The sequence below is a fragment of the Diabrotica virgifera genome, chromosome 5 (genome assembly GCF_917563875.1).
Source record: "Diabrotica virgifera virgifera chromosome 5, PGI_DIABVI_V3a".
In the NCBI taxonomy this organism is placed as follows: domain Eukaryota; kingdom Metazoa; phylum Arthropoda; class Insecta; order Coleoptera; family Chrysomelidae; genus Diabrotica; species Diabrotica virgifera.
The window spans coordinates 106,886,944-106,911,534 of NC_065447.1; the positions used below are offsets into that span (position 1 = coordinate 106,886,944).

The 24,591-nt window shown below is 31.1% G+C and overlaps 2 protein-coding genes across 3 annotated transcripts in view; one reads left to right on the forward strand and one right to left on the reverse strand.

Annotated features, from left to right (window-relative positions):
• Positions 1-24,591, reverse strand: part of LOC126885081 (serine-protein kinase ATM-like) — a 624,001-nt gene that overhangs the window by 216,873 nt on the left and 382,537 nt on the right. The gene's annotated exons all lie outside the window — the stretch shown is intronic.
• Positions 381-10,209, forward strand: LOC126885083 (uncharacterized). Its single transcript, XM_050651506.1, has 4 exons — positions 381-1,788; positions 2,122-2,441; positions 6,545-8,316; positions 9,891-10,209. The coding sequence occupies exons 3-4, from the start codon at positions 7,123-7,125 to the stop codon at positions 10,128-10,130; spliced, it is 1,434 nt and encodes a 477-aa protein (XP_050507463.1). The 5' UTR covers positions 381-1,788; positions 2,122-2,441; positions 6,545-7,122; the 3' UTR covers positions 10,131-10,209.

A 24,591-nucleotide genomic window follows, 5' to 3' on the forward strand; every position in this document is an offset into this window, starting at 1 on the left:
ATCAGGAAAAGCTGTGGACATAGCTAATTCAATCATGCAGTTTATGTCAGATAAACAAATTAGTTTGTCGGAACTGGTTTGTGATGGATGTCCAACTAACACAAGCAAAAGTAATGGTGTTAATAGGAATACTGGAAACTGTTTGGGGTTATTCTATTAGTGTTAACAAACATATATAACGCTGCCCGGTCATTCTATCTCATTTCTTAATGTGTACAGAATTATTTCCAAAAAGTTACTTTTTACCAAAAAACTGAAATTTTAAGTCAAATGCGCAGACTGAAGATATTTTTTTTCATCAAAAATATTTTGCAGTTTTCTTTTAGGACCCCAAATGCAACTTTTAAAACCTACCCCATTTCGATCGGATAAAAAAATATTTTTTCGGCCCACCCTACTGTGCAGTCATAATTAGTTGTAATTGTATAGATCATATACACAAACGAGAATAAACTTATTTTTGACCTTAAAAAAAATAAAATAGTTTTGTGTGTTGTGTAAAAAGGAATTCATTTTTTTGATATAACCGAAAACTGGAGCTGTGCCAACACTTCTTTCATATTTAATCTACTGTCCATGTCCATCGTCTGTCCTCCTTTCCCATTATTTGGAATTCTTTAGTCATCATTTTTGTTATGTTTCTTGACTTTCTTTTATTTGGACGTAATACCAAATTATATTTATACTATACGTATATTATATCGGATATAAAATCCCTAAACATGTCGATTTTTATTTTTAAATTGCACTTTTTTGGCATATATTTATATCATACTAGTGATGTCCTCCATCTGGGTGTGATGACGTAATAGATATTTTTTTAAATGATAAATGGGGTTCGAGTGATGAGTGATAGTTTATTTAAAATGTTTTTAAATTCTCCTTTCAAGAATATAAACATTACCAAAATTATTTATACAGGTTGGTCAAAAAAAATAATTTTTAAATTAAATTAATTCGCACACGGAGAATGTATGTAATTTATTTAATTTAAAATACATTTTACATTACATGTCAGAAAACATAAAAAATATTTATATGACAAAATAAACATTGCTTTTCGCTTAAATTGGAGGTTCAAACTACCAAGACGCAGGTGGGTGGCATATTTAACACTGAATTTAAGCGAAAATTAATGTTTATTTGTCATCTAAATATTTTTTTTGTGTTCTGACAGCAGTACAATGTATTTTGAATTAACTAAATTACATACAGTCTTCTTTTGTGTGAATTTAAAAATTATGGAAAATTATTTTAAATATAAAGATAATTAAATACCCTTTCAAATAAGCTGTCACACTAACCTTATTCTCATTTAAAAAAGTTATCGATTACGTAATCACGCCCAGATGGATGACGTCACTATATATACCAAAAAATTATAATTCAAAAATAAAAATCGACCTATATTGGGATTTCTCTTCAAAATTGCCCATTCTGGGAAAATGAATTTATTCCATAATTTTGCCCCTCTCTATATATACGATGATGCAAAAAGCATCATATTTTTCTCTATATTGGTTTAAACAAGTGCATTGTGATTAGCATGTTGGATGAATAGTTTAAGAATATCAACTACATATAAGTAAAAATAGTACTTATTTACATGACAAGGATTTTATGTTGCTTTTAGAATGGACAGGAAATCTAAAATTTTAGTAAATGCACTTAAAAAGTCCGATAGAATTATATTGGACTTTTTAAAAATTCCTGCATACGAAACTACTAAAGGAACAACTGCAGACGAGAGAAATAGTTTCCTGAATGCCATGGTAAACTTTACAACCGGTAAGTTTTACATAATTTTAATTACGTCCTAATAGCTTGAACTTCACGTAAAATAATAAAAAAAAATTAATAGTAATTTTCATAGACCCGAGAAAAAAAACTTTTTATTAAATATACTCGGTTTGATCTTTAACAAAAGTTTAAGCTGTATAATAAGAAATATAGTATCTTTGAAGTTTTGGGTTTAATTAATCGCAGAATCAGAAGTAGTATTACTAAAAGTTTTTGTGTTATTGGTCATAGAAATATACCAAATTGAGTAATTTTTATTTTGTGATTAATAGGTTTAAAAATTAGGAAACGAAAATGTAAAATTCCTTTCAATTATTTTAGAACATCTGGATAATTATAAAACCAATATTACACCTATTTCCAAAATGCAAGTTGATGAAATATCGTCAACAGAGAAAGTGTATAATACAAGAGTTTAAGCCAATAAAGCAAAAAAGGATATTTGTTCTAATGACAACAATTATACTGAAGATGTAGATCATGTTGATAAAGTATCATCAACTCTTAACGAACATAACGCTAGCGAACATAATATTAGCAGTGATGAAGAATACATTCCAGAATCAGGAGATGAGTCTAAAGATTCTACTTCAGATTTTGAAGTTTTTGAAAAACGTGAAACAGAAGCACTTCCCGTTCAAGTAAGTATTCAGAAAGAATCACTAGTAAGACATAAAAAATTATTTCTCTATACCTAATCTTTATTTCTGTATTCAGCAAGTAACTGCCTTAAGCATTTTTGTCTTTAAACAATGTTAAAGATTTTCGAAATTTTACGATCAAATGTTTATAACTCTGCGTCTAATATTCTGTTAGCGAAGAACAGGTACGATAACAAAATTTTGTTTTTCAAAACAGTAAAAAAATCGAGTCACCTTTGTATTCTTTTATTACATAAAAAAATATCGAAGGAACTTAATTTTTTTTAAATGTTACGAAACAAATAGTGGGATGCACCATCGTGATGCGAGGTTTAGATAAATATTAGATATTGTTTTAATATATTGAAATTTATTACATCTACAATAATCATTGACTTTGCAATTGACTTTTGTGTTCTACCTGTCAAAGGTATTTGAGTATTTTTGTACAGTCATGTTTCTAAATGTTTCCATGATTTTACAAACATAATATTTTTTAACATTCTGCCTTTAAAGAGTCTCATACTCGTTATACAGGGTGTCCCGGAAAATAGTGCGTTCCTTTAAGGTATGGAGAGAATACACAATTTGGAACAAAAAAGTCTTATACCATTTTTTTCTAAAGGTAACCGTTTAGCAAAAAAAGTTAACATTGTTTTCCATATACATGTATTTTAATGTTTGGAAATTTTAATAAACTGGCAACATCGTACGCACTACGGCATAATAACATAATAAGAACTCGTTTGTGATTGTGATTAACAGTATTTAAAATAATCCAACCTAATAGTAGGTAATACTTATGTATTTACTATTTGTTTACTAAAATTATTTTCTTTTGAAATGTATTGAAATACCTATTGCATAATTTTAAACGAATTACACATCTTTTAACATAAAAACACATCTTTTAACTAAACTAGTATTATGTATTTAGTAAGGTTTAAAATTGCTGAGGGATTTAACTGAATTACATAGTTTTAATAGTTTACAGTGGAACTTAAATACACCAGATAATGTCTCAGTAATTTGTTTACTTGTGAACTGAAATAACTAAGTTGTACTTACTTGAAAATAATTAATATACCGAATAGATGTTTCAAGTAACCTTTCACAAACACCATTCATAGGTAATAACATAATAGGTAATACACTCACTATTCGAAAACATTTTCGGCATTGACACTAAACAGGATTCTTTAAAACTATCTCTTTACTATCATCTTCTATCTATTTACATGGGACTGTCTATGCTTAAATTTGCGTACCGCACATAGTTGTCAGATTTAAATTTGGATACCAAAAGACATTTTAATTTTTTGGTCAAACGGTTGCATTTAGAAAAAAATGTTATAAGAGTTTTTTGTTCTACATGGTGCCTTCTACCTATACCTTTAAGGAACGCACTATTTTCCGGGACACCCTGTATTATGTACCACACGACGCCCCCGTGTGTTATAACATATTTTGCATCACTAGATTACAAAAGAAATTGAAGGTACCTTTGGGAAAATTAAACAGCATAATTAGAAATTCCTAATTTAGCTCTCTTCTGGGTAATAAAAAAGAAACATTTACAATGCAACAATAATAATTGAGTAAACTGATTTTAAAAATTTGTTACTTGTGATGTCATATATGGTATTAAAAACAGTGTTTTGTCAAATTTGTTGATTTATGGTAGCTCTTTTAAAAGACTACATTCAAATCGGTAGACCGGTTCATCAATTCTTTTTGAACCTACTGTTGCCACATTTTTTTAACGACTCGGGAAGAAGGTCTTGGGGTTCTGAGTGAATATCGATATTTGAGGTTCTTTATTATCCATATAAATAAAATACTTTACTATGTACTATGTTAAAAATATTTTACTATGACTATTTATTTTAAAATTATCGATTCGTAAAATTAATTGATTATTAAAAACATAATATATTTCAATATAACAGACTAGTTTAGAACCTTGTTTCACAAAGATGCAGTACAGTTTAGGAACATTGCAACTCTAACTGTTCATGAAGTTAAAACTTTTTACCCTAATAGGCTATTGATTATGTAATTAGGAAAGGAACTACAACGTTAACGGGGTTTTATTGATTCATATAGTCGATGGATCTCTATATATTAAAAAACAGCGGAGTGCTACCATTTAAAGCGGTGCGTTTTTGAGAAAGGGGTGAATTAGTCCCTAGGCACAGGGCAAACTAATGTGAGTTCTATGCACTTTTGGTACAAACACGTCTACAGGAAAATTGTTTCAGGTTAAATTTACTAATAAAATATCATATCTTAAAGTCAAAAATATTTTTTTTACAAAAATATGTTTAAATAAAAAGCAAGAAAAAAACACGAAAGATAGCAATTTTGTTTTTTGTCCCATAACTTTTTTCCACGGGAATATAGGTATAGGCATTGCTTCACAGGAAACAAACTTTCATCCTTCCTCTATAAAATGACGTTTAGTAGAAGTCTCTGTGATTTACAGTTTCCACAATATGATTTTTCAAAGTTCGCCACGCACGGCGATTTTGGGCCATTTTCCTTGTTACTTCGCAAACATTGTTCTGTAACTTTTTTCTACACAGCTTTAGGTATATCTAATGTTACATTTATTAGGAATAAAAGTCAATTACCTTTAAAATGGTCTACTGTAGAAAGATGTTTGACTATTTTTAAGCAAGATATGGTTTTTCAAAGTTTTATACGTTTAATGATTTTTGATATATTTTACGATTATTTTTAAATTTCTAAATATAACTTTTTTATTGTATATTTAGGTATATACGTTGTGCAATAAAAAAGAAAGCTTATTCTCTTTACTTTAAAATGGTGTAATTTAAAAAAATACTGGGACTATTTTTAAACAAGATATGCTTTTTCAAAGTGTGACATATACACATGCAATAGGTCCCACTAAGTTGGAACCGTATGGAACTTTTTTATTGTTAACTTTATAAACAAAAATTATTTTTTATAAAATGCTCTGCATAGTCTAAAAGTCTAAACCGTAAGATGCAATCATCAAATATAAAATTTTATTAATAGTGTACGAGGTATGTTAAAAAATATGAATTTCGCTCATTATATTTCACAATATCGAAAAGTGTTATTAAGAAAAGTTATTTGGAATCAAAAATTCTGTTATAATATGCAATTATGCTCTTCTACTTGAAAAAAATAAAAAAAATTAAAATTTTTTCTCAAATTTCGAATACCTTTGGATATCCTACGGATATCTTGTTTAAAAAGAGCCCTAGAATTTTTTGAAATACACCAATTTAAAGTAAAGAAAATAAGCGTTTTTTATTCCACAATGTATAAAACTAAAGTTACAAGAAAAAAGTCATAAAGGAGAAAGTTAAAGAATAATCATAAAAAATATCAATAATCATTAAAAGTATAAAACCTTGAAAAGGCATAACTTGCTTAATAATAGTCATACAACCTTATACAATAGACCAATTTAAAGGTAATTTACTTGTCTTTTTACTAAATGTACCATTGCATATACCTAGAAATTTGTATAAAAAAGTTACAGAACAATGTTTGCGAAATAATGGGGAAAATCGTCCAAAAATTCTGTGAACAGCGAACTTTGAAAAATACTATTTCGGAAACTGTAAATCTTATAGACTTCTACCTAACGGCATTTTAAAGACAAAGGATGAAAGTTATTTTTCACTGAAGCAAAGCCTATACCTATATCCCTTTGGAAAAAAGTTATGGGACAAAAAACAAAATTTCTATCTTCCGTGTTTTTTCTTGCTTTTCTTTTGAATATATTTTTGTAAAATAAATTATTTCTTGACTTTAGAATGTGATATTTCGATAGTAAATTTAACCTGGAACAATTTTCCTGTAGACGTGTTTGTACCAAAAGTGCATAGACCTCGCCCTAATTCACCCTGTGCCTAGGGACTAATTCACCCCTTTCTCAAAAACGCACCCATTTAAATGGTAGCACTCCACGGTTTTTTTAAATTTAGATGTCCATTGGCCACATGCGACAATAAAACCTCGTTAACGTTGTAGTTCGTTTTAGCTCTCTTATTTTGAACATAATCAATAGCCTATAAATATTATAGGGATAAAATTATTTCCAGGTATCGAACAAAAAAAATAAACGGGTTTGGACCAAGAAAGATCATTGTTTTTATTGCTATACTGATGTATCTAAATTCTCCAGACACATTATAAGACACCATGAATGCGAAATAAAGGTACAAGAGATCCTGTCATTACCAGTGGGACATAAAAGACGGAAATATCTTTTTAATAAATTAAGAAATGAAGGAAATTTTTTAAAAAGTATAACTAAAGAAGATGTTGTACCTATACGAAAACCGGTAGCAGAAAATTCAGATCAACCAACAACATCGACATATCTACCATGTAAATATTGTAAGGGATTTTATAAGAAACGAGCTCTTTATAGACATATAAAGAAGTGTGTTCACAATGATGAGAGTCATAAGTATGGCAGAACTCTTGCACAAGCTGAGGGACAGACTTTACTTTCGTCCTATCGCTTTAATGATTTATTAAGAAAAGAAATATTTCCAAGAATGCGAGCCGATAATATTTCTTTTATTGCTAAAACAGATCAACTTATATGTGCTGTGGCAGCTAGGTATTTAAAAAGCCAAGGGATAAACAATTTCGCGTTGTTGCTTCACGCAAAATGCGGCAATTGGGTTCTTTACTGATCGAAATTAAGAAAAAAATTAAAGTTAAATCTTTGCAAGAAGTGCTAGATCCTATTTACTTTGACATCATAGTAGAAAGTACAAAGCAGATATCTAAATTTGATCCTAGATCAGAAACGTACGGTGCACCGTCATTAGCGTCCAATATGGGAACACTTTTAAAGGAATGTCTTGATGTCGCATATAATATGCAACTTAAAACATGTGCAATAGAAACGGATGCTATGAAAAAACTTAAAGCGTTTAAAGATCTCATTACTAGCGAATGGCAATATGAAATATCAACTATAGCTAACTCCTATTTGAGCCAGAAGAAATGGAATAAGCCATCTCTCGTACCTCTGGCAGAAGATTTAACTTTACTGAGGTCATATTTACTGACTGAAGCCGAAAAATGTCGAAATACTTTAAATGACAATCCAGAGGACTTAAAAGCATTTAAGACTCTTCAAGAAATATCTTATATCCAATTACTTCTGCTAAATAGAAGAAGAGCAGGGGAACTGCAGAGAATCACTGTAAAAACCTATACAACAAACATAAATAATACCAGTTCAAGTGAATTTGACGATTGTATAAGTGAAAGTGAGAAAATTCTTATAAAATCATTTAAACGAGTAGTTATTAAAGGAAAAAGGGGTCGAGGTGTCCCTGTCCTTTTTACAGACGAAATGGTAAAAAATACTGATATATTGTTGAAATTTCGAAGATATTTTATTGCAGAAAGTAATATATATTTATTTGCTAGTACTACATCTTCTAGTAGCATAAGTGGAACAAAAGCGATGAATAAACGTGTGCGAATTGCTGGTGTAAAGAATGCAGCTGCATTAACATCCACGAAACTTAGAAAGCATTTGGCGACAATGTCGCAAGTCATTAACCTTACCGAACAGGACTTAGAACAGTTGGCCATTTTTATGGGCCACACATCTGATATCCATAAAACTTATTATAGACTTCCAAATGATGTTTATCAAATGGCTAAAGTATCCAAATTGCTTCTTCTAAATGAGACTGGAGAAGCGTCAAAGTTTAAAGGGAAACGTTTGGATGAAATCAATATAAACTTAGATCCTGTTAAAGATGAATCAAATGATGAAATAGAAGAATCACACGAAATAATGAGCGACATGCTTACAGCAACTAAATATGATGGCCAAGTGAAAGTAAGTATACCTATTTTCAAATTTGTAGTTTTTATAATAATGAAAGACTTGAATTTTGTGTAAGTATTAAAAAATAACCTGTCAAATATCACACGATAGTAACAATAAATAAGAAAACAATGCTCCAATTTTTGTTCTTAAACTTGTTTCCAGGCGACAATAGTCACTTGAGCCTTCCAGGCTCACGTGACTATTGCCAGGCAACAAGTTTCCGAAAAATTGTCGCATTAATGTCAATTTATTCTCACTCTCTAGTGATATTAACGCCGAAAATAGTGCTTGTTTTTATTATCGTAAAAATTGTTTCACATAATTTAAACGTTTTTTAGCTATATACAGTGAGGACGTTTGAGTTGGAATACATTCATTTTCTCGGAAATGGGGGACCCTAGAGATAAATCCCGAAACAGGTCGATTTTTTATTTTTAAATTATAATTTTTTGGCATATATATCATACTAGTGACGTCATCCACCAGGGCGTGATGACGTAATCGATGATTTTTTTAAATAAGAATAGGGGTCGTGTGCTAGCTCATTCGAAAGGTTATTCAATTCTCTATTCACTAGTATAAACATTAAGATAATCATCTATAAAATGTACCCAAAAGAAACTTTTTTTTTAATTTAATGCAAAAAAAAGGTTGGGCACTCTGTATAAATAATTATGTCAATGTTTATATTAGTGAAGAGAGCATTGAATAACCTTTCGAATGAGCTATGACACGATCCCTATTTTAAAAAAATTATCGATTACGTCATCACGCTCAGATGGATGACGTCACTAGTATGATATATATGCCAAAAAATTATAATTTAAAAATAAAAATCGACTTGTTTCGGAATTTATCTCCAGAGTCGCCCATTCTCGAGAAAATTAATTTATTCCAACTCAAACGTCCTCACTATATTAATGCTTTGGAACTTTCCTTTTGTGGATAGTTTGGTATATTGGAATATAAAAATAACAAAAATGCATTTATTATAATATATTGCCTGTTTTGTAATAAAGTTTAATAACATATTGTAAATGACCTAAATTAATACACTTTTTTATATAATTTATATTTGGTTCTAAATCCTACTGCCAAAATTATGAACATTTTTGCCTGAATAAAACGTTATTCTGGTCATTAGGATACTATTAAGGCGTTTTTGATTGTGACGTTAAATGCTGCAAATTCATAAATATTTTCATAAATATAAATATTTCTGTCTTAAAAAATTAGAATAACCTATAAATAATAATTTACTCTTTGCCTTAAAACAGTTGAAAGCAATCAATTAAATTACAAAATTAAGAAAATTCACTTTTCCGGAAAAACCCAGTAATATCGACGTGAATATTTAATATTTATACATCTATTAAAACATAAATTCAATTTTAACGCAACAATGAGGAATAATAATAGCACTTCTTGTACCTAAATAAACAGGTAGCTACGCCTAAGAAATTGTTGATTTACCTCTCTTATAACCAAAACAAAGTATAGAAGGTGGTCTAGAAACAAAAAAATAATAATTATTCTATTTTCTAAAATGTATTAAATGTTTTGTATAAAATATTTCGTTTTAGGAAAAAGACAATATTATAAATCCAATCAAAGTAACTCAAAAGAAAAAACGAATTTTGGAACCTTGGAACAATTTGCAGAAAGAAAAAGCTCTAACGTATTTTAGGAATCATGTTCAACAGGAAATTGCTCCAAAAAAAAATGAATGTTTGATGTTGAAAGAAGATAACACGGAACTTTATTCAAATAAAACATGGGAGAAAATAAAAATATTTATTGTAAATTCCTACAACAAAAAATGAATTTCAATTCCTAATATAACTTTTTGTCCAATAAAACATGTAAAGAAATTTTATTATTAATAAAGATAACAAAAAAATACATTTTTATTATTGTTTTAGAGTAGTTTTAATAAATAAAATATTGGAACATAATATTTTGTGTATCACTAGGACAAATGATATTATTTCTTTCTTTCACTTACTACTCCTGTAAGGCCCTTTTCAGGGCGTAGGCGGGACCGCCGGATTTACACCTCCGAAGCACGGAGATGAAAGTTAAAACTGAAAAAAGAACGAAAGATGACGATTTTCAAGGCTCAAAAACATTAAGTATAAAACATAATTTGTGAAATTACGAAGTACCTAAATTCAAGTTCAAACCTTATTCTATCAGTTCTTGATAAGTCTTTTAGACTTATTTCATTTTGAAACATTGTTTTTTAGTTGTTAATGCCCGTCTCCCCATAAGGAACCTTCCTCATTAACAATTAAAAAAATATGTTTAGAATAAAATGCGGCTAAAATTCTTATCGAGACCTGATAGAAAAAGGTTTGAACTTGAATTTATGTACTTTATGATTACAAAAATGATATTTTTACTTGTGTTTTTGAGCCTTGAAAATTGTCAACTTTAGAGAAAAATTACAAAATACCTTTTTGTTTAGAATGATCTAAAAAATCTCATATTCTATCTGTCCGGGTCGAAATTTTTTTAAACTCATAAGAAAATGTCATTTTTTAATTATTAATCAATTAAAAAGTTAAAACAAGATTAGATCGGGCAACCCTTGTTTTTTTTTAATTGTTAACATGCTAAATTACATATCCAATAATTTTTATCCATTAAAGAGATCGGTGCAAATCGACCTCTACTCGGATCCTCTACACTCTACCTACTGTTAAATTATAATAATAATAGTCTCTCGTTTTATACCGCTCACGTGGCTTTGGGAGTATAGCAGGGTAGTCTGCTATATCTAGGGCCTACGGTATACAAGGAAGGTAACAGGGCGAGTGCTACGCTTCAACCGCCTATTATTACGCCTGATTTTAACCAAGGTACTCATTTTATTCAAGCTGAGTCGACCTGGGGCCTATAAACATTTTTTAAAATGTCTAGTTGTTCTTGCCGGCGCGCGGTAGGATTTGAACTCCGGCCTACCAGCACACGAGCGAAGCACACTACCGCTTAGCTACTCCGGTCCTTAAGTTAAATGAATATTTTTAATAGAAAATACATATGTAGTATACCAATTTCTTTACAATAATTTACCAACAAGAATCAAATAATTTTTGTTAATACAAATAAATGTAGATATTATATTTTACGTATACTGTTTCAAAATTTAAATCTAAAAATATTGACCTACATAATATTATATTTTTAAGGTACTAATAAATTGTGGTCTCTGATTTCTAAATTCTCGAAATATTAACCTCAACATCTTAAACGTATCAATCAATTTATATAAATTTACTAAATACTGAACCCACGCTCGACAACGATGGCAAATATGTATGTCAGAGAAACAAAAAGTTTTCACTTAGCTGTAACTACGAAACAGTAAGTGAGTTCAAAATATCAAACAAATAACGCTGTTCAGTATTTTCCATATCATCAAATCTATAAATAGACATTTTTATTTACACAAAATACCATAAATATAACACTAATAATATACTAACTGCCAAGCTAGGACCAGCGAAAATATATGACAAATTTCTGGTCCTCACTTGTTCCGATGTATATTTTAACATGGGCCACAAAGCGAATTGTTAATAAATATACTCCCGAAAAGACGCCGACAGCGGCCGAATTGAGAACTACGATATACGTATTTTAACGTATAACCAACAAAACGAGACCCAATTTTTTTCTTGTAAAAAATAATTCTACAACGATTGTAAATACCAAATAATGATTTTACACACCGGTACCAAGTGAGGACCATATATCGGTCCTCACTTGGTCGCGGTCCTCACTTCAACCGCAATTTCGCCATGAAACTGGCTCACTTGGTAATATAGACATAAATATATATATATATATATATATATATATATATATATATATATATATATATATATATATATATATATAAAATGATGTTGGATAATCGAGTACAAATATAAAAATAAATAAGCAAAATGTTAGTTATTGGTTATAAAATTGGCAATGTTAGTTGTAGCCTTGCGACTGCGGGTCTTCTAACAACCTGACCAAAATTGGTAACCTTGCTCCTGTAGTAATCCTTTTACAAGTTAACAAACAACTTTTTTAACTTGCTACACTATACTGACGAAGCCCAAATAGGCCGAAACACCGGTGTATATAGTTGCACAGAAATGTATGGAATGATGACCCTTCATCATTTTATATATTTCCAACTAAATTCACATTCACTTTACGAATATTAGCCAATGATTTTGCTTACTTATATTTATATATATATATATATATATATATATATATATATATATATATATATATATATATATATATATATATATATATCAATTATAAAAACGAAAACAAACACCATGTGTGAATTTTTGCTTTGTTTGGAAACCATTTCAGAGCAGCCAACATTGATTTGACGTCACGACTATCACGGTCCATTCAAGTTCGGCATACATATCTATTTATATTCTTCCACGTGTTGGTGTGTAATGTATGAATAGGGTCGCAAACGATTTTGTACGTATGCGTTTTGGGTGTATGTGAGTTGGAATTCGATGAGTTGACTTTCGATGAGTTGGGTACGACCCAAAGTACTAGCGTTGATTGATAAATACCTTAAAAAATTTTCCATACTCTAAGATAAATACGGAAAGATACGAAACCCTATGCATTATTTTGTTGTCTTTAAAACCTGCCCGTATAGTGGCGCGCCTAGCTTTAATTTGTTGGAACTAGGCTTAGAGGGAAGTGTAAAATTCTCCCTACTCAAGGAACTAGCCAAAAACACGCGGTTATTTCACGTGGCCCGTATTCAAAATTTTAACGCAGCAGTCACTATCATATTAATCTGTATTAATTTTTTTTTGTTTTTGTTTCTGCAAAAATGTTGAAAATATAAATTGACTATAGAGTTTTTTCACTACTCTTGACCTCACAAGTAAATACTTTTCGAGTTATTTGCGAGTGAATATATTCATTTCTCAAAAAATAGTACGTTTTTAGACGGATTTTCGCAAATAACTAAAAAAGGAAGTATTTCACCAAAAAAACATTCATAGCAAAAATACAGCTTATCAAAAAGTGAAAAAAATGTTTTATATAAATATGACATATGTATTATGAAGTCGTAGACCCAGTAAAAGCAGAGTTATAGCTAATGAAAAGTAGGTTCTTATTATTTGTCAAATTCAAAATTGAATATTTCTACATGAAATAACCAAAAAATTAAGAACTTTTCGGGGAAAACTCATCATAACTTTTTTAAAAAGTTTAAAATAAGCTTTTTTTTTGAGTTTCTAGTATCAGAAGTAAGCAAGTTGCGCACAAAATAAAGTTGATCCTTTTTTTTTGTAAAAAATATCTAAAAATCACCTCCTAATTAGCATCTCAAATGAAATTAATCAGTAGCGCTTCATAAGTTACTTTACGTATGTATGCTTATTATAGAGGATCTGTATAAGTTTCATCGGTTCATAGTGCTTATTTTTGAAAGGCTGTAGTTAAAAGGGCTTCAATGAGTCACTAATCACGAGTATATGCAAATTCGGAACAGCCATATCTTAACCAATTTTTGTATTACAGAAAAACAAAATATTCAGAAAACCAAAACCTTTAAACTTTGGGATATTTCGTATCACAAGTTATTTAAAAAAAAGGCATTTTTTCAAAATAAAAAAAATACTGTAAAACTAAATTTACGATGAAATTTACAGATCATGTGTATTATAAACAATACATAAGTAAAGTCACTTGTGAAGCGGTAACAATAATTTGATTTTATTCTTCTTGAGGGGCCAAACGAAAAACACAAACTACTTTTTTTTCTTTTTAAATCGTGTGCTGTTGTGATTTATAGCAAATTTATAGCATCTCTTTCGAAATAAAAATTTTATGCAAGTTCCCTTTTAGAGAGTGATTTTCACGCTTTTTTAAAACTATTTTTACAAAAAAGGACCAACTTTATTTTCAGCGTAACGTGCTTACTCTATGCTAGAAACATTTTTAAAAACAAAAACAAAGCTTTTTAAACACTTTAAAAAAGTTGCGATGAGTTAGCAAATTTATAGCATCTCTTTCGAAATAAAAATGTTATGCAAGTTCCCTTTTAGAGGGTGATTTTCACGCTTTTTTAAAACTATCTTTTACAAAAAAGGACCAACTTTATTTTCAGGGTAACGTGCTTACTTTAGTGCTAGAAACTTTTTTAAAAACAAAAACAAAGCTTTTTTTAAAGAAATGTGCTTTATTTTTTGGTTATTTCACGTTGAAATATTCGATTTGGAATTTGACGAATAAGAACTTACTTTTTTAGCTACAACTCTGCTTCTACTGAGTATAAAGATTTTATACAGACATTTTTTTTTATTTTTTATAAAGTATATTTTTATTGAATACCTTTTTCGATAAAATACTTACTTATTGTGTTATTTGCGTAAAACCGTCTAAAAACGTGTATTTTTTTTGTTAAAAAACGAACATATTCACTCTCAAATAACTCGAAAAGTATTAGCTTCGTCAAAAAACTGAATGGAATAAAACTAGCTACAATTAATCAGTTTATCCACTTGATAGATACTAGATAGTATTAGACTTATTGATATTATAGCTACCTAGCCTTATACAAAGTGGATTTAGAAAGTCCACATCTACATTAGACAACCTAGTGGATATTGAATCTGTAATTCATGGGTAATTTGGATGTGATAAAGTATGTTTGGCTTATGGCTATCTTTTATTATATTGTAGGTATAACGCGTGCCATTTGGGGATTAGATATAAGAATTCTATTAAGTTGGTCAATTCCAGGAAACATAAAATTTATTAGTAATTTCCTATATAGACGAAACTTATTCGAATAGATAACGTCCTTTTAGACTCAAAAATCCAATTAAACGACATTCCTCAATGGTCTACTCGTTGCACTTTTCCTTATTGCAATCAATGACATCGCTAAATCACTTAACCCACTAGTCATTTAGAAATTAGAGAATTGGTCAAACACTACTGGCCTAGAATTTTCTCCCACTAAAACGAAAACAATAATCTTCAGTAAAACTCCAAAGAAGCACATTATACTACCAAAAATCTACCTAAAGAATTTCTTCTTCTACTTTTTCTTTTATATAGGCAGTACTGCCTGTTTTTCTTCAACGGTGCCTTTCATTCTGTCCCTAAATTGTCATTCCATCTTTTCCTTGGGCATCCTATACTTCTTCGGCCTAACGGTGAGTTGTCCCTGGCTATTCTTATTATCCTTGATTCAGACATCCTGCTTATGTGTTGATTCCACTCTTCTTTTCTATTCTTTACCCAGGTATTTATATTGTCTACCCCACATATGCATCTGATTTCCTCACTTCTTACCCTGTCCCGTAGTCCTTTTCCAGCAATCCTTCTTAAAATCTTCATTTTGTTGGTATCCAGACATCTTTGTATTTTGCTTGCATCTGGTCTTGTTTCGGCAGTGTAAGTCATAACTGGTCTAATAACTTCAGTCAAATGACTTATATATTCGGTCCTTTGATTCCACTCTAAGGTATTTGTTTTTCCAAATTGTGTCGTTTAGGCATCCGGCCGTTCTACTGGCTTTAATTATTAGTATTTAACCTCTTCTTCGATATTATTGTCGGCTGATAGATTAATTCCCAGGTATTTACTTTTATTGTCTAAGTCCAATTGGCATCTTATTGGTTCCTTGGATATTACTAAGCTTTTTGTTTTTGGGCTGATATTTTCATATTCATTTCTTTTGCGCTAATGTTGAATTCGTGCAGTAATCTTTGTAGGTCGTCTTCGCACTCTGCTACTAACACGGTGTCATCAGCGTAACAGAGTATTTTTATCTCTTTATCGCCCATTTTTTACCCTCTTTTTTCTTCACTTGTTTTATCATTGCATCCAGCGTTATGTTTAACAGTAGAGGGCTTAGTGAATCTCCTTGCTTGATTCCTGTGTTTGCTTCTATATGGATTCTGTTATTATTTCATTGACTTCATTTCTATTTTATTTCGTACATAAAGGTTTTCTATCAGTTTTATAATATCCAGTGGTAAATTTTTGTCATATAGTAGGTGTATCACGTCTTTTAATTGTATTCAATCAAACGCTTTCTCTAGGTATATAAAACAGAAAAACCCTCGCTTGTTATACTCTAATGATTTCTCCGCTATTTGTTTTATCACAAAAACTGCATCGTTATGATCTTCCCCTTCTAAATCCTTGTTGTTCAACCGATATATTTATGCACGCCATTATTTTCTTCATCAGTATTTTTGTTGGGAGTTTCAGTATAGTGCTCCGTAAATTAATCCCTCTATAATTACTGGGGTCTGCCCTATCACTTTTCTTAAATAACAGCGGCGGCTCGTGGGTCAATCTTCAGGGGGGTCATTTTGGTTTGAAAACTTCAAACTGTTGATTTTTTAAAGTATTTAAAAGATCTTTTAGCATTTATATTTTAGATAAAAAATACAGACTTAGATAAAACTCAATACTATTTACCCTAGTTTTCCGAAAATTAAATTTGTCTTTTTTTAGAGTAAATCTTTTAAAAAATATAGGAAAAATGGTATGAACAGGTTATTGACTGATATATAGATAGGAATATTTATAGTATAATAAATTGTAAATTTATTAAAACGAAACTTACTTTAAATATTTTTATATTTTAAGTCAATTCTTCTATCCTTTAGTTCTGCAAAATAGTCTATGACCTTCTCATTGAAATTTGGAATGCTCTTGACAAGCGTTTTCTCGATGCTCAGCATAGACAAGGCACTAAGTCTAGGTTGTCCCATCGTATTACGCAGGAATGTTTTTACTCTTTTTAAAGTAGAAAAACATCTCTCACTTTCCACGGTTGTCATAGGGAGTGTGCACAAAATATTTAATAACTTCACTGCTTCAGAAAATGTTTCAGACAAATTCATGTTAATAAAAAGCTGAAGTATGGCTACTGCACCAGCACTATTGCGAAAATCCTCACGACAATATAAGACTTCAAGTTCCGATTTTAGTTTGGAAATATTCACTGTGGGATAATTAGCCGTCACCATTTTTAAAATATTTTGCGGAAAGTTGGTAGTGTATGCTTCAAATTTCTCTATGTAGAATAACTGTGAAATCATGAGATGATCATTGAAACTAAACCTGTGATTTATTTCAGATATAATAATATCACAAATTTCAAGTGCAGTTCGTCGCTTTGGATCCTCTGCAGTAGTTTTTCTTTTTTTTGCTGTTGATGTGCTTGGTACTTCTGATTCCAAAATAGTATTTCTAATTATTTGGATATTGTTGTTAAAAGACAGGATACAATTTTTGACAGATATAACATCAATGTCTCGCATTTGCAATTGTTTAAACAATATATCAACATGGGGCATTATTTTATGGAAAAAATTTAACCAAAATAAAAAATGCTCATCTTCCAAATGTCTTTTTAAACCAGTTGCTTGATTTATATTGTTACCATCTTGCTCCTCATCAATAATTTCCTCTAAGCAAGATTTTAAATCATCTTTATAAGTGTATACAATTTCAACACATTTTGTATTGAAAGCCCATCGAGTAGGCGCAGCTTTAGGTAGCCTTACTTTAACCACTCTATCCAGAACCATCGTACGTTTTGGAGATCGGCCGAAAAAGGACGAAAATCCGTGTAAATTTGCAAAAAATATTTTTATCGGTTTGTGTTGACTCGCCGCTTTTTGGAGGATAAGATTAAATTGATGGGCATAGCAGTGAATGAAGTGTGCATTTGGGTATATTTCTTTAATTTTTGTTTGTACTCCTCCCAGTTTACCGCTCATGACTGATGCACCATCGTAACTTTGGGCAATCAATTTTTCAGGTGCTTCATTAATTTTTAATAATTGAAGTTCTTCCAATATTACATTAGTTAAATGTTGTGCTGTAGTACCTAGGGGGTTAACAAATTTCCAAAATCTTTCATGTACAATACCAGTTAATACATATCGCAATATGATAATCATCTGCGTTTTATTGGAGCTGTCTGTGGTCTCATCTACTTGAATGGCCACAAAATTTGTCTGGCCAATCTCCTTCATGATATGAGTATGCACAATGGCTAACATTGATTCTAAAATATCGTTCTGAATTGTTTTCGATGTTCCTTTAAATACTGTACTTTTTTCAATGTGTTCTTTAAACATTAAATCCAGTTCAGAAACAAAATCGATAAGGCCCAGAAAAATTCCACGATTATTGGAGCTGTCACTTTCGTCATGACCGCGCAATGCAATTTCGAAAACTCCACAAAATTTTACACAGTCGATTAGTTTGTTTAAAATATACCTATTTTTAGATACCAATTCATTAAAGTCATGCACAGATTTACGATATACACTATCAAGTTGCTGTCTTATGTTAACACGTCCTAAACTTGCGTAACTCATTGATGAATTTATATGAGTAGTTGAAGAGGCATGTTTTGTAATTTTCACTTTTAAATGCTTAATGTCAGTTACTCCATTTTTCGCCCATACAGCGTCATTCGAAAACAGTAAACACGGATAGCAAAAAAATGCATTTCTCACACTGCAGCCACAAATCCAATCACACAAATTGTACATTGATTCTTTAAAATATCTTTGAATGTCCTTACCCCTATCCTTTGTTGTTTGTTTTAAATTCATGTTTGGTTTTGGTCGACCACTTTCTTTTTTCTCAAGCCGCCGTTCATAATTTAGTGTTCCAGCAGATTTTAAGGCAATTATTTCGTCAACAACACTCATCTTGTTTTTGTTACAATCACAAAAAAATCCAACAAAACAAAATAAATTACGCAAATACGCCGCGATCGATATAGACCTGCCGTGAAGTGCGGTCAGCAGACGGTAACTAACTAAACGTGAGGCCGTCGACTCTACTAGAGGTATACGACGGAAAGGTCACTCCCACTCTCGCCCACGAAATTGCTATCTGCCGTCTCTTTTCTATTTTACATGCATTTGTCCATAAGCCATAAGAACTGTATATAGACAATTTAAAATACGGCCCAGCCACGGGCTTGTGTATAGCGCGAGGCGCGACGTTATTATATCTATTATATTTGTTTTGCCAATGCAGACTGCTGAGAGAGAATTTTATATTTCAGAGTGAAGTTTTAGATAAAAGATATTTTTAATAAAATTGGTATTTTTATGAGATTATTTTAGGGGGGTCATTGACCAATTGACCCTAAGGAGGAGCCGCGCTTGTTAAATAACGCTATCATCTAAGTGGTACTCCATTCTTCTGGAATTCTTCCTGTATTTATTATTTTACTTATCAGGATATTCAGTTCTTTGTGAAGTCTCTCTCCTCCGTATTTTAAAAGTTCGTTAGCTTTCCATCTTTCCCTGGTGCTTTTCGATTTTTCATCTGTTTTAAGGCGTTCGTTATCTTCCTCTTTAATTTCTGTTTGCTCATCCGATTCTAATCCTGGTTTTCCAGTTCTTCATGATTAGCTGTTTGATACAGGTTTTCTAGATAAGTTGTCCATGTATTTGTATCAATATGTTTTACTTCTACTATCAATTCCTTCATCTCTGCTGTTTGACCTCTTATCATTTTCCACATTTCCTTTTGCATCCCGTATAAGTCGTGCTCCATCTCTTTTGAAAATGCTTACCAATGTTCTGTTTTCTTCCTTCTTACTATTGAGTTTAACTCATTTCAAACTCTTTTATATTCTTCACATATGTTTGTCTCGTTCTTTTGAATTTGTATTCTAGCTAGATTTTCTTTTTTTTTTTGGCATTTTATTTTTATTTCTTCACAGATCCATGGGGTGTTCTCCTTTTCTTTCGTATATGTTTACTTATCTTACGATCTCCAAATGCGTCCGTTGCTGCCATTTTGATATTATCTCTAATCTTCCTCCAAATTTCTTCTATGTCTTCATCTGGTGTTATGTAGTTTTCGTTCACTACTTTTTGCAGTCTTCTCTGGTATAAATCTCGTGTTGACAAGTCTTGTAGCTGTTTTACCTTTATTCTTGTCTCACATTCAATAGGGTCTTTTTTCCTGTTTTTTTTTTTTGTAGATTTATTCTGATTTTTCCAAGTACTAGGTTGTGATCACTTCCGATATTAGCTGCACTTAAACATCTTATGTCTAGTACTTGAGAATGATGGATGTTTCTGTTTGTCAATATATAATCAATATCGGATCTGTGTGCTCTTGTATTTTTGAATGTATATTTTTCTTGATCTTTGTGTCTGAAGAACGTATTGTTTATTCGAAATTCGTTCTGAGAGCAAAAGTTAATAAGTAGTTCCTAAAGAGTTTACAATAAATTATTCATAATTGATTAACTTCTTGGGAATAAAACTGGATAATCGTCTATCTTGGTAAGACAATATACACTCACTCCGCTCAACTTAATGAAAAATATCTCTCATAAACAATGGGATGTCGACGTCCAAACTCATGACTGTTCACTGAAATTTGGGTTTCAACCTGAGATACAGTCGGAAAAATGAAAGAATACCCATGAACGAACATATAAAAGACGCTGTATTTTCCTGTCATCATGTCGCAAAGAAAATTGCCCAGCGCAAGTACATGTAATAATAATTATTACATGTACCTGTGCTGGCCAATTTTTTGTGTGACACGGTGACAGGAAAATACAGCGTGTTTTTTATGTTCGTTCATGGGTATTCTTTCATTTTTTCTACTGTACAATACGCTAAGGTGTTACGTTTGGCTTGTTCTCTTGTATGTAATGAAAGCATGGATAATAAAGGCCAGCTCCACTAACAAACTTGAAGTCTTTGAAATTAGGTGCCTGCACCGAATGCTTAAAATATCATGGACATATTTAGGGACATATTGCGAGGAGAACGATATACTTGTCGGCAACTGGAACTCGAAGGAAATATAGAGGGTAAGAGAGGTCTAGAAAAAGATGTCATGGCTGGTTAATATTCGCCAAATGATATTAATGAAATTACTCTTAATAGAATAATGTAATCGTGACTATCTAATATCTCACCTGACAATACAATGCACGGTGGACGTCTACGCAGAAATACACGGCACCTTTAAGAAGTAAAGTTAATAATAAATAATTCAATAATTATACTTAGTCACTATTTTCCCCCTAACTCGGAAAATATCAACGGCACGAAAAAACTTGGAAGAAATTGTTGGAAATCGCGATTGCAACCATTCATGAGTCCTTACCATTTTTCTCTCGAAGAGTTTAAAGTGGCCGAGCGGGTTACTAAGTTAATTTCATTTAAGTAAATACGTTTGCAATATCTCCAAACAAAATATACAATTATCAGAAGAGACTGTAATTAATGAAAATAACTACCTATTTTTTTATCGAGATTATGAGGCAAATAAGAAATGTACAATATCTAAAATCACCGAGTGAGTATTTTTCTCGTTAAATAAATTTTTTATTAAATAAATTATATTATTATACATATATATTATATAAAATTATTAAATAAACTTTAGAATATTTAATGATTTGTTTCAAGAATTCAAATTAGAAGACAAATTACAACTACAAAATTATTCTTGCTAATTTAAAAACGAGTTTAGAAAGTAATACATAGGTACACTCCAATAATTATTTTAAAGATTGCCATTGTTATCGTTGAATGAGAACTCAAATTTAAAGGCATCAAAAGAATTAAATAATTTTTATTTTAATCCGATCGACTCGACCGACCCCAAATTCCGATAACCAAAGCTACCTGAATACGTCTCATCGTTGTCTCAGGTAAATTCAATCTCGCACCTAGAAAGCTGCTAACGCCATCTATTTCTAAAACCACTGGTGTCGTACATAAACGCTCATTTAGTTTCGTATCTTCCAGTATATTTATCAGTCAACGGTACTAGTTAATAGATTATTGCATAGGTTGTCTCGTAACTGTAGACCGAATGCTCGCGTTTTAAAGGCGAGAAAACGTCATCCGTCAGACAATTTTAAAATTGTCATAAGTTTCAATGCTAATAAAAGGTTCAAAAACTTGGGTTTTGCAATATATTTTGGGATTTTCTTGGGTATAGATATATTAAGTGGTTCTTATATTGGTAATTATATCAATTTTTCTCTTAATAATCAATATAGTCTGCTGACAAAAAACGAGAATTGATTTAACACTTATTATGTGTGTTTTAAATGGAGAAAACAGTTTAATTCGCACAAAAACCCGAAAAAATAGAAGAAAAAGTTTAAAAGCAAAAATACTAATATGTAGGTATGTACTTTTTAGTGGTATGCAACAACAAAAGAACGAATAAAGTAATTTATTATTAGGTTAAAATACAAAAAACGCATAACATAATATTAACATATTCAGACACGAGGAAGTATTTGCTACATATTTTCTTATGTTTAGAGGCCCATTTATCTTTATGGGAACATTTTATTATCCATTGTTTTATCATATTAAGGTATCTGGGAAATGTAAAAAACATTATTTTGTTTCCATCTGGTTTAGAAATTTTGGAGTTGCGTTTACATAGGTATAGCTATGCTACAAATGTTACTGCCACTCATCTAAAAAATATTTCATTATTATATCATACAAAACTACATTTTTAATTGTTAAACTAACCTATAATAGGTCTGGATCCCGCGTATGAAAAAAAAGTTGATTAATAGCAAGCTGAAAATTTGTTAATAGCTTAAGGGTGTCTAGTCGGATAAACTTTGATATATGGGAACACTGGAACAGGGGCAGTTTTAATTGCGGAACAGGTTAAAAATTTGGAACGGTCACACCACGAAAACGGCACATTATTTTGTCCGACAGAACAGACTTAAACTCTCCGAACAGAGATTAAACTCTCATGCAAAAATCAGACTGCTGTTTATCACCTGTCATAATTTCTGTCATTGGACATATTCTACATGTTCCACTCATTAAAACGCCCATTTGGTGATAAAAAACAGTCTGATTTTTGCATGAGAGTTTAATCTCTGTTCGGAGAGTTTCAGTCTGTTCTGTCGGACAAAATAAATGTGCCGTTTTCGTGGTCTGACCGTTCCAAATTTTTAACCTGTTCCACAATTAAAACTGCCCCTGTTCCAGTGTTCCCATATATCAAATCTTGTCCGACTAGACACCCTTAAGCTATTAACAAATTTTCAGCTTGCTATTAATCAACTTTTTTTTCATACGCGGGATCCAGACCTATAAATCACAGCTACGAAAACACACTTCACAAGGCATTACTGTCTTCATAATATTATAGGACCCAATATAAGTATTTATAGTAACAATGTCCTTATATACTTAAAAACTCAACAATTATTAAACAAATAAACGATATAAGAAAATTCCACAAAAATATAGGGATATACAACCACAAACAACTGTCAAATTTGACTTTGTCGTACGAGTGACGTAGGCATTCCCCTCCCCCTCGCTTCCGCCCACATTGTTACGAGACAACCTACCCCCTATCTATGAACCTTGCTCCTTACCTGTGTATTCAACGTATTTTTTTTTAAATTCTCGTATAGTAGTTACGCGTGAAGTTAGTCGTATTCATGACAGTTGAGAAAACGTGGGCGACCCCCACGGTTCTTAGACATTACTACGGTAGCCTAAATCGACTAACCAATGAACATTAAGGGTGAGATTACGTCACGAGAGTTTACTGTCATTTGAATCGTAATCATAGAGTTAAATATTAGCATAGAGAGAGTATCATTCAGAGCGAAGTGACGACACCATCTTTTTTATTTGGATTAGTGCTGTTTCACTCTTACGTATAGTAAAGCTGCTACAGTTGTCCTCCTCTTCCGTGCCTATATTCACACTGAATGTCATTATAGATTCTCGATACAATGTGTTAGAAGGAGATGCAGCAAACCAGTCCCCTGAGATCTTGTCGTCAGGAAGCGCGGAAGGTAGGCTCCCTCTATGTTAATATATACCTCTATGATCGTAATATGATTTTTTTCGAATCCTGAGGAAACCAAGTATTTTAGAAAAATTTAAACGCAGGATGCAAGATTACATTATTACCGAGGGCGGAAAGCCCCTTAGAATAAACAAGCAGATTCTATTGAATGAAATATTTGAAATTAAATATCACACTTCTCTTTTATTTTCAGCCCTGTAACTTATTAAAATAAACATTATAGAAGTTTTCAGGGACTTTCAGCCCTCGGTAATAATGTAGTCTTTCATTCTGAGTTTAAATTTTTCAAAAATATTTATTAGTTTTCTCAGGATTCGAAAAAAATGAATACAATTAAAACACATTGGGAATTTTGACATGCGTCAAGGTTTTGCATTAACTCAATGTAAAATTCTGAAC

What these genes read in the sequence shown, in the direction of transcription:
- LOC126885083 (XM_050651506.1), top strand. Translation starts at nt 7,123, where the DNA reads ATGCGGCAATTGGGTTCTTTACTGATCGAAATTAAGAAAAAAATTAAA. An exon ending in AATATGATGGCCAAGTGAAA is followed by an intron (nt 8,317 to 9,890) that starts GTAAGTATACCT and finishes ATTTCGTTTTAG; the next exon opens with GAAAAAGACAATATTATAAA.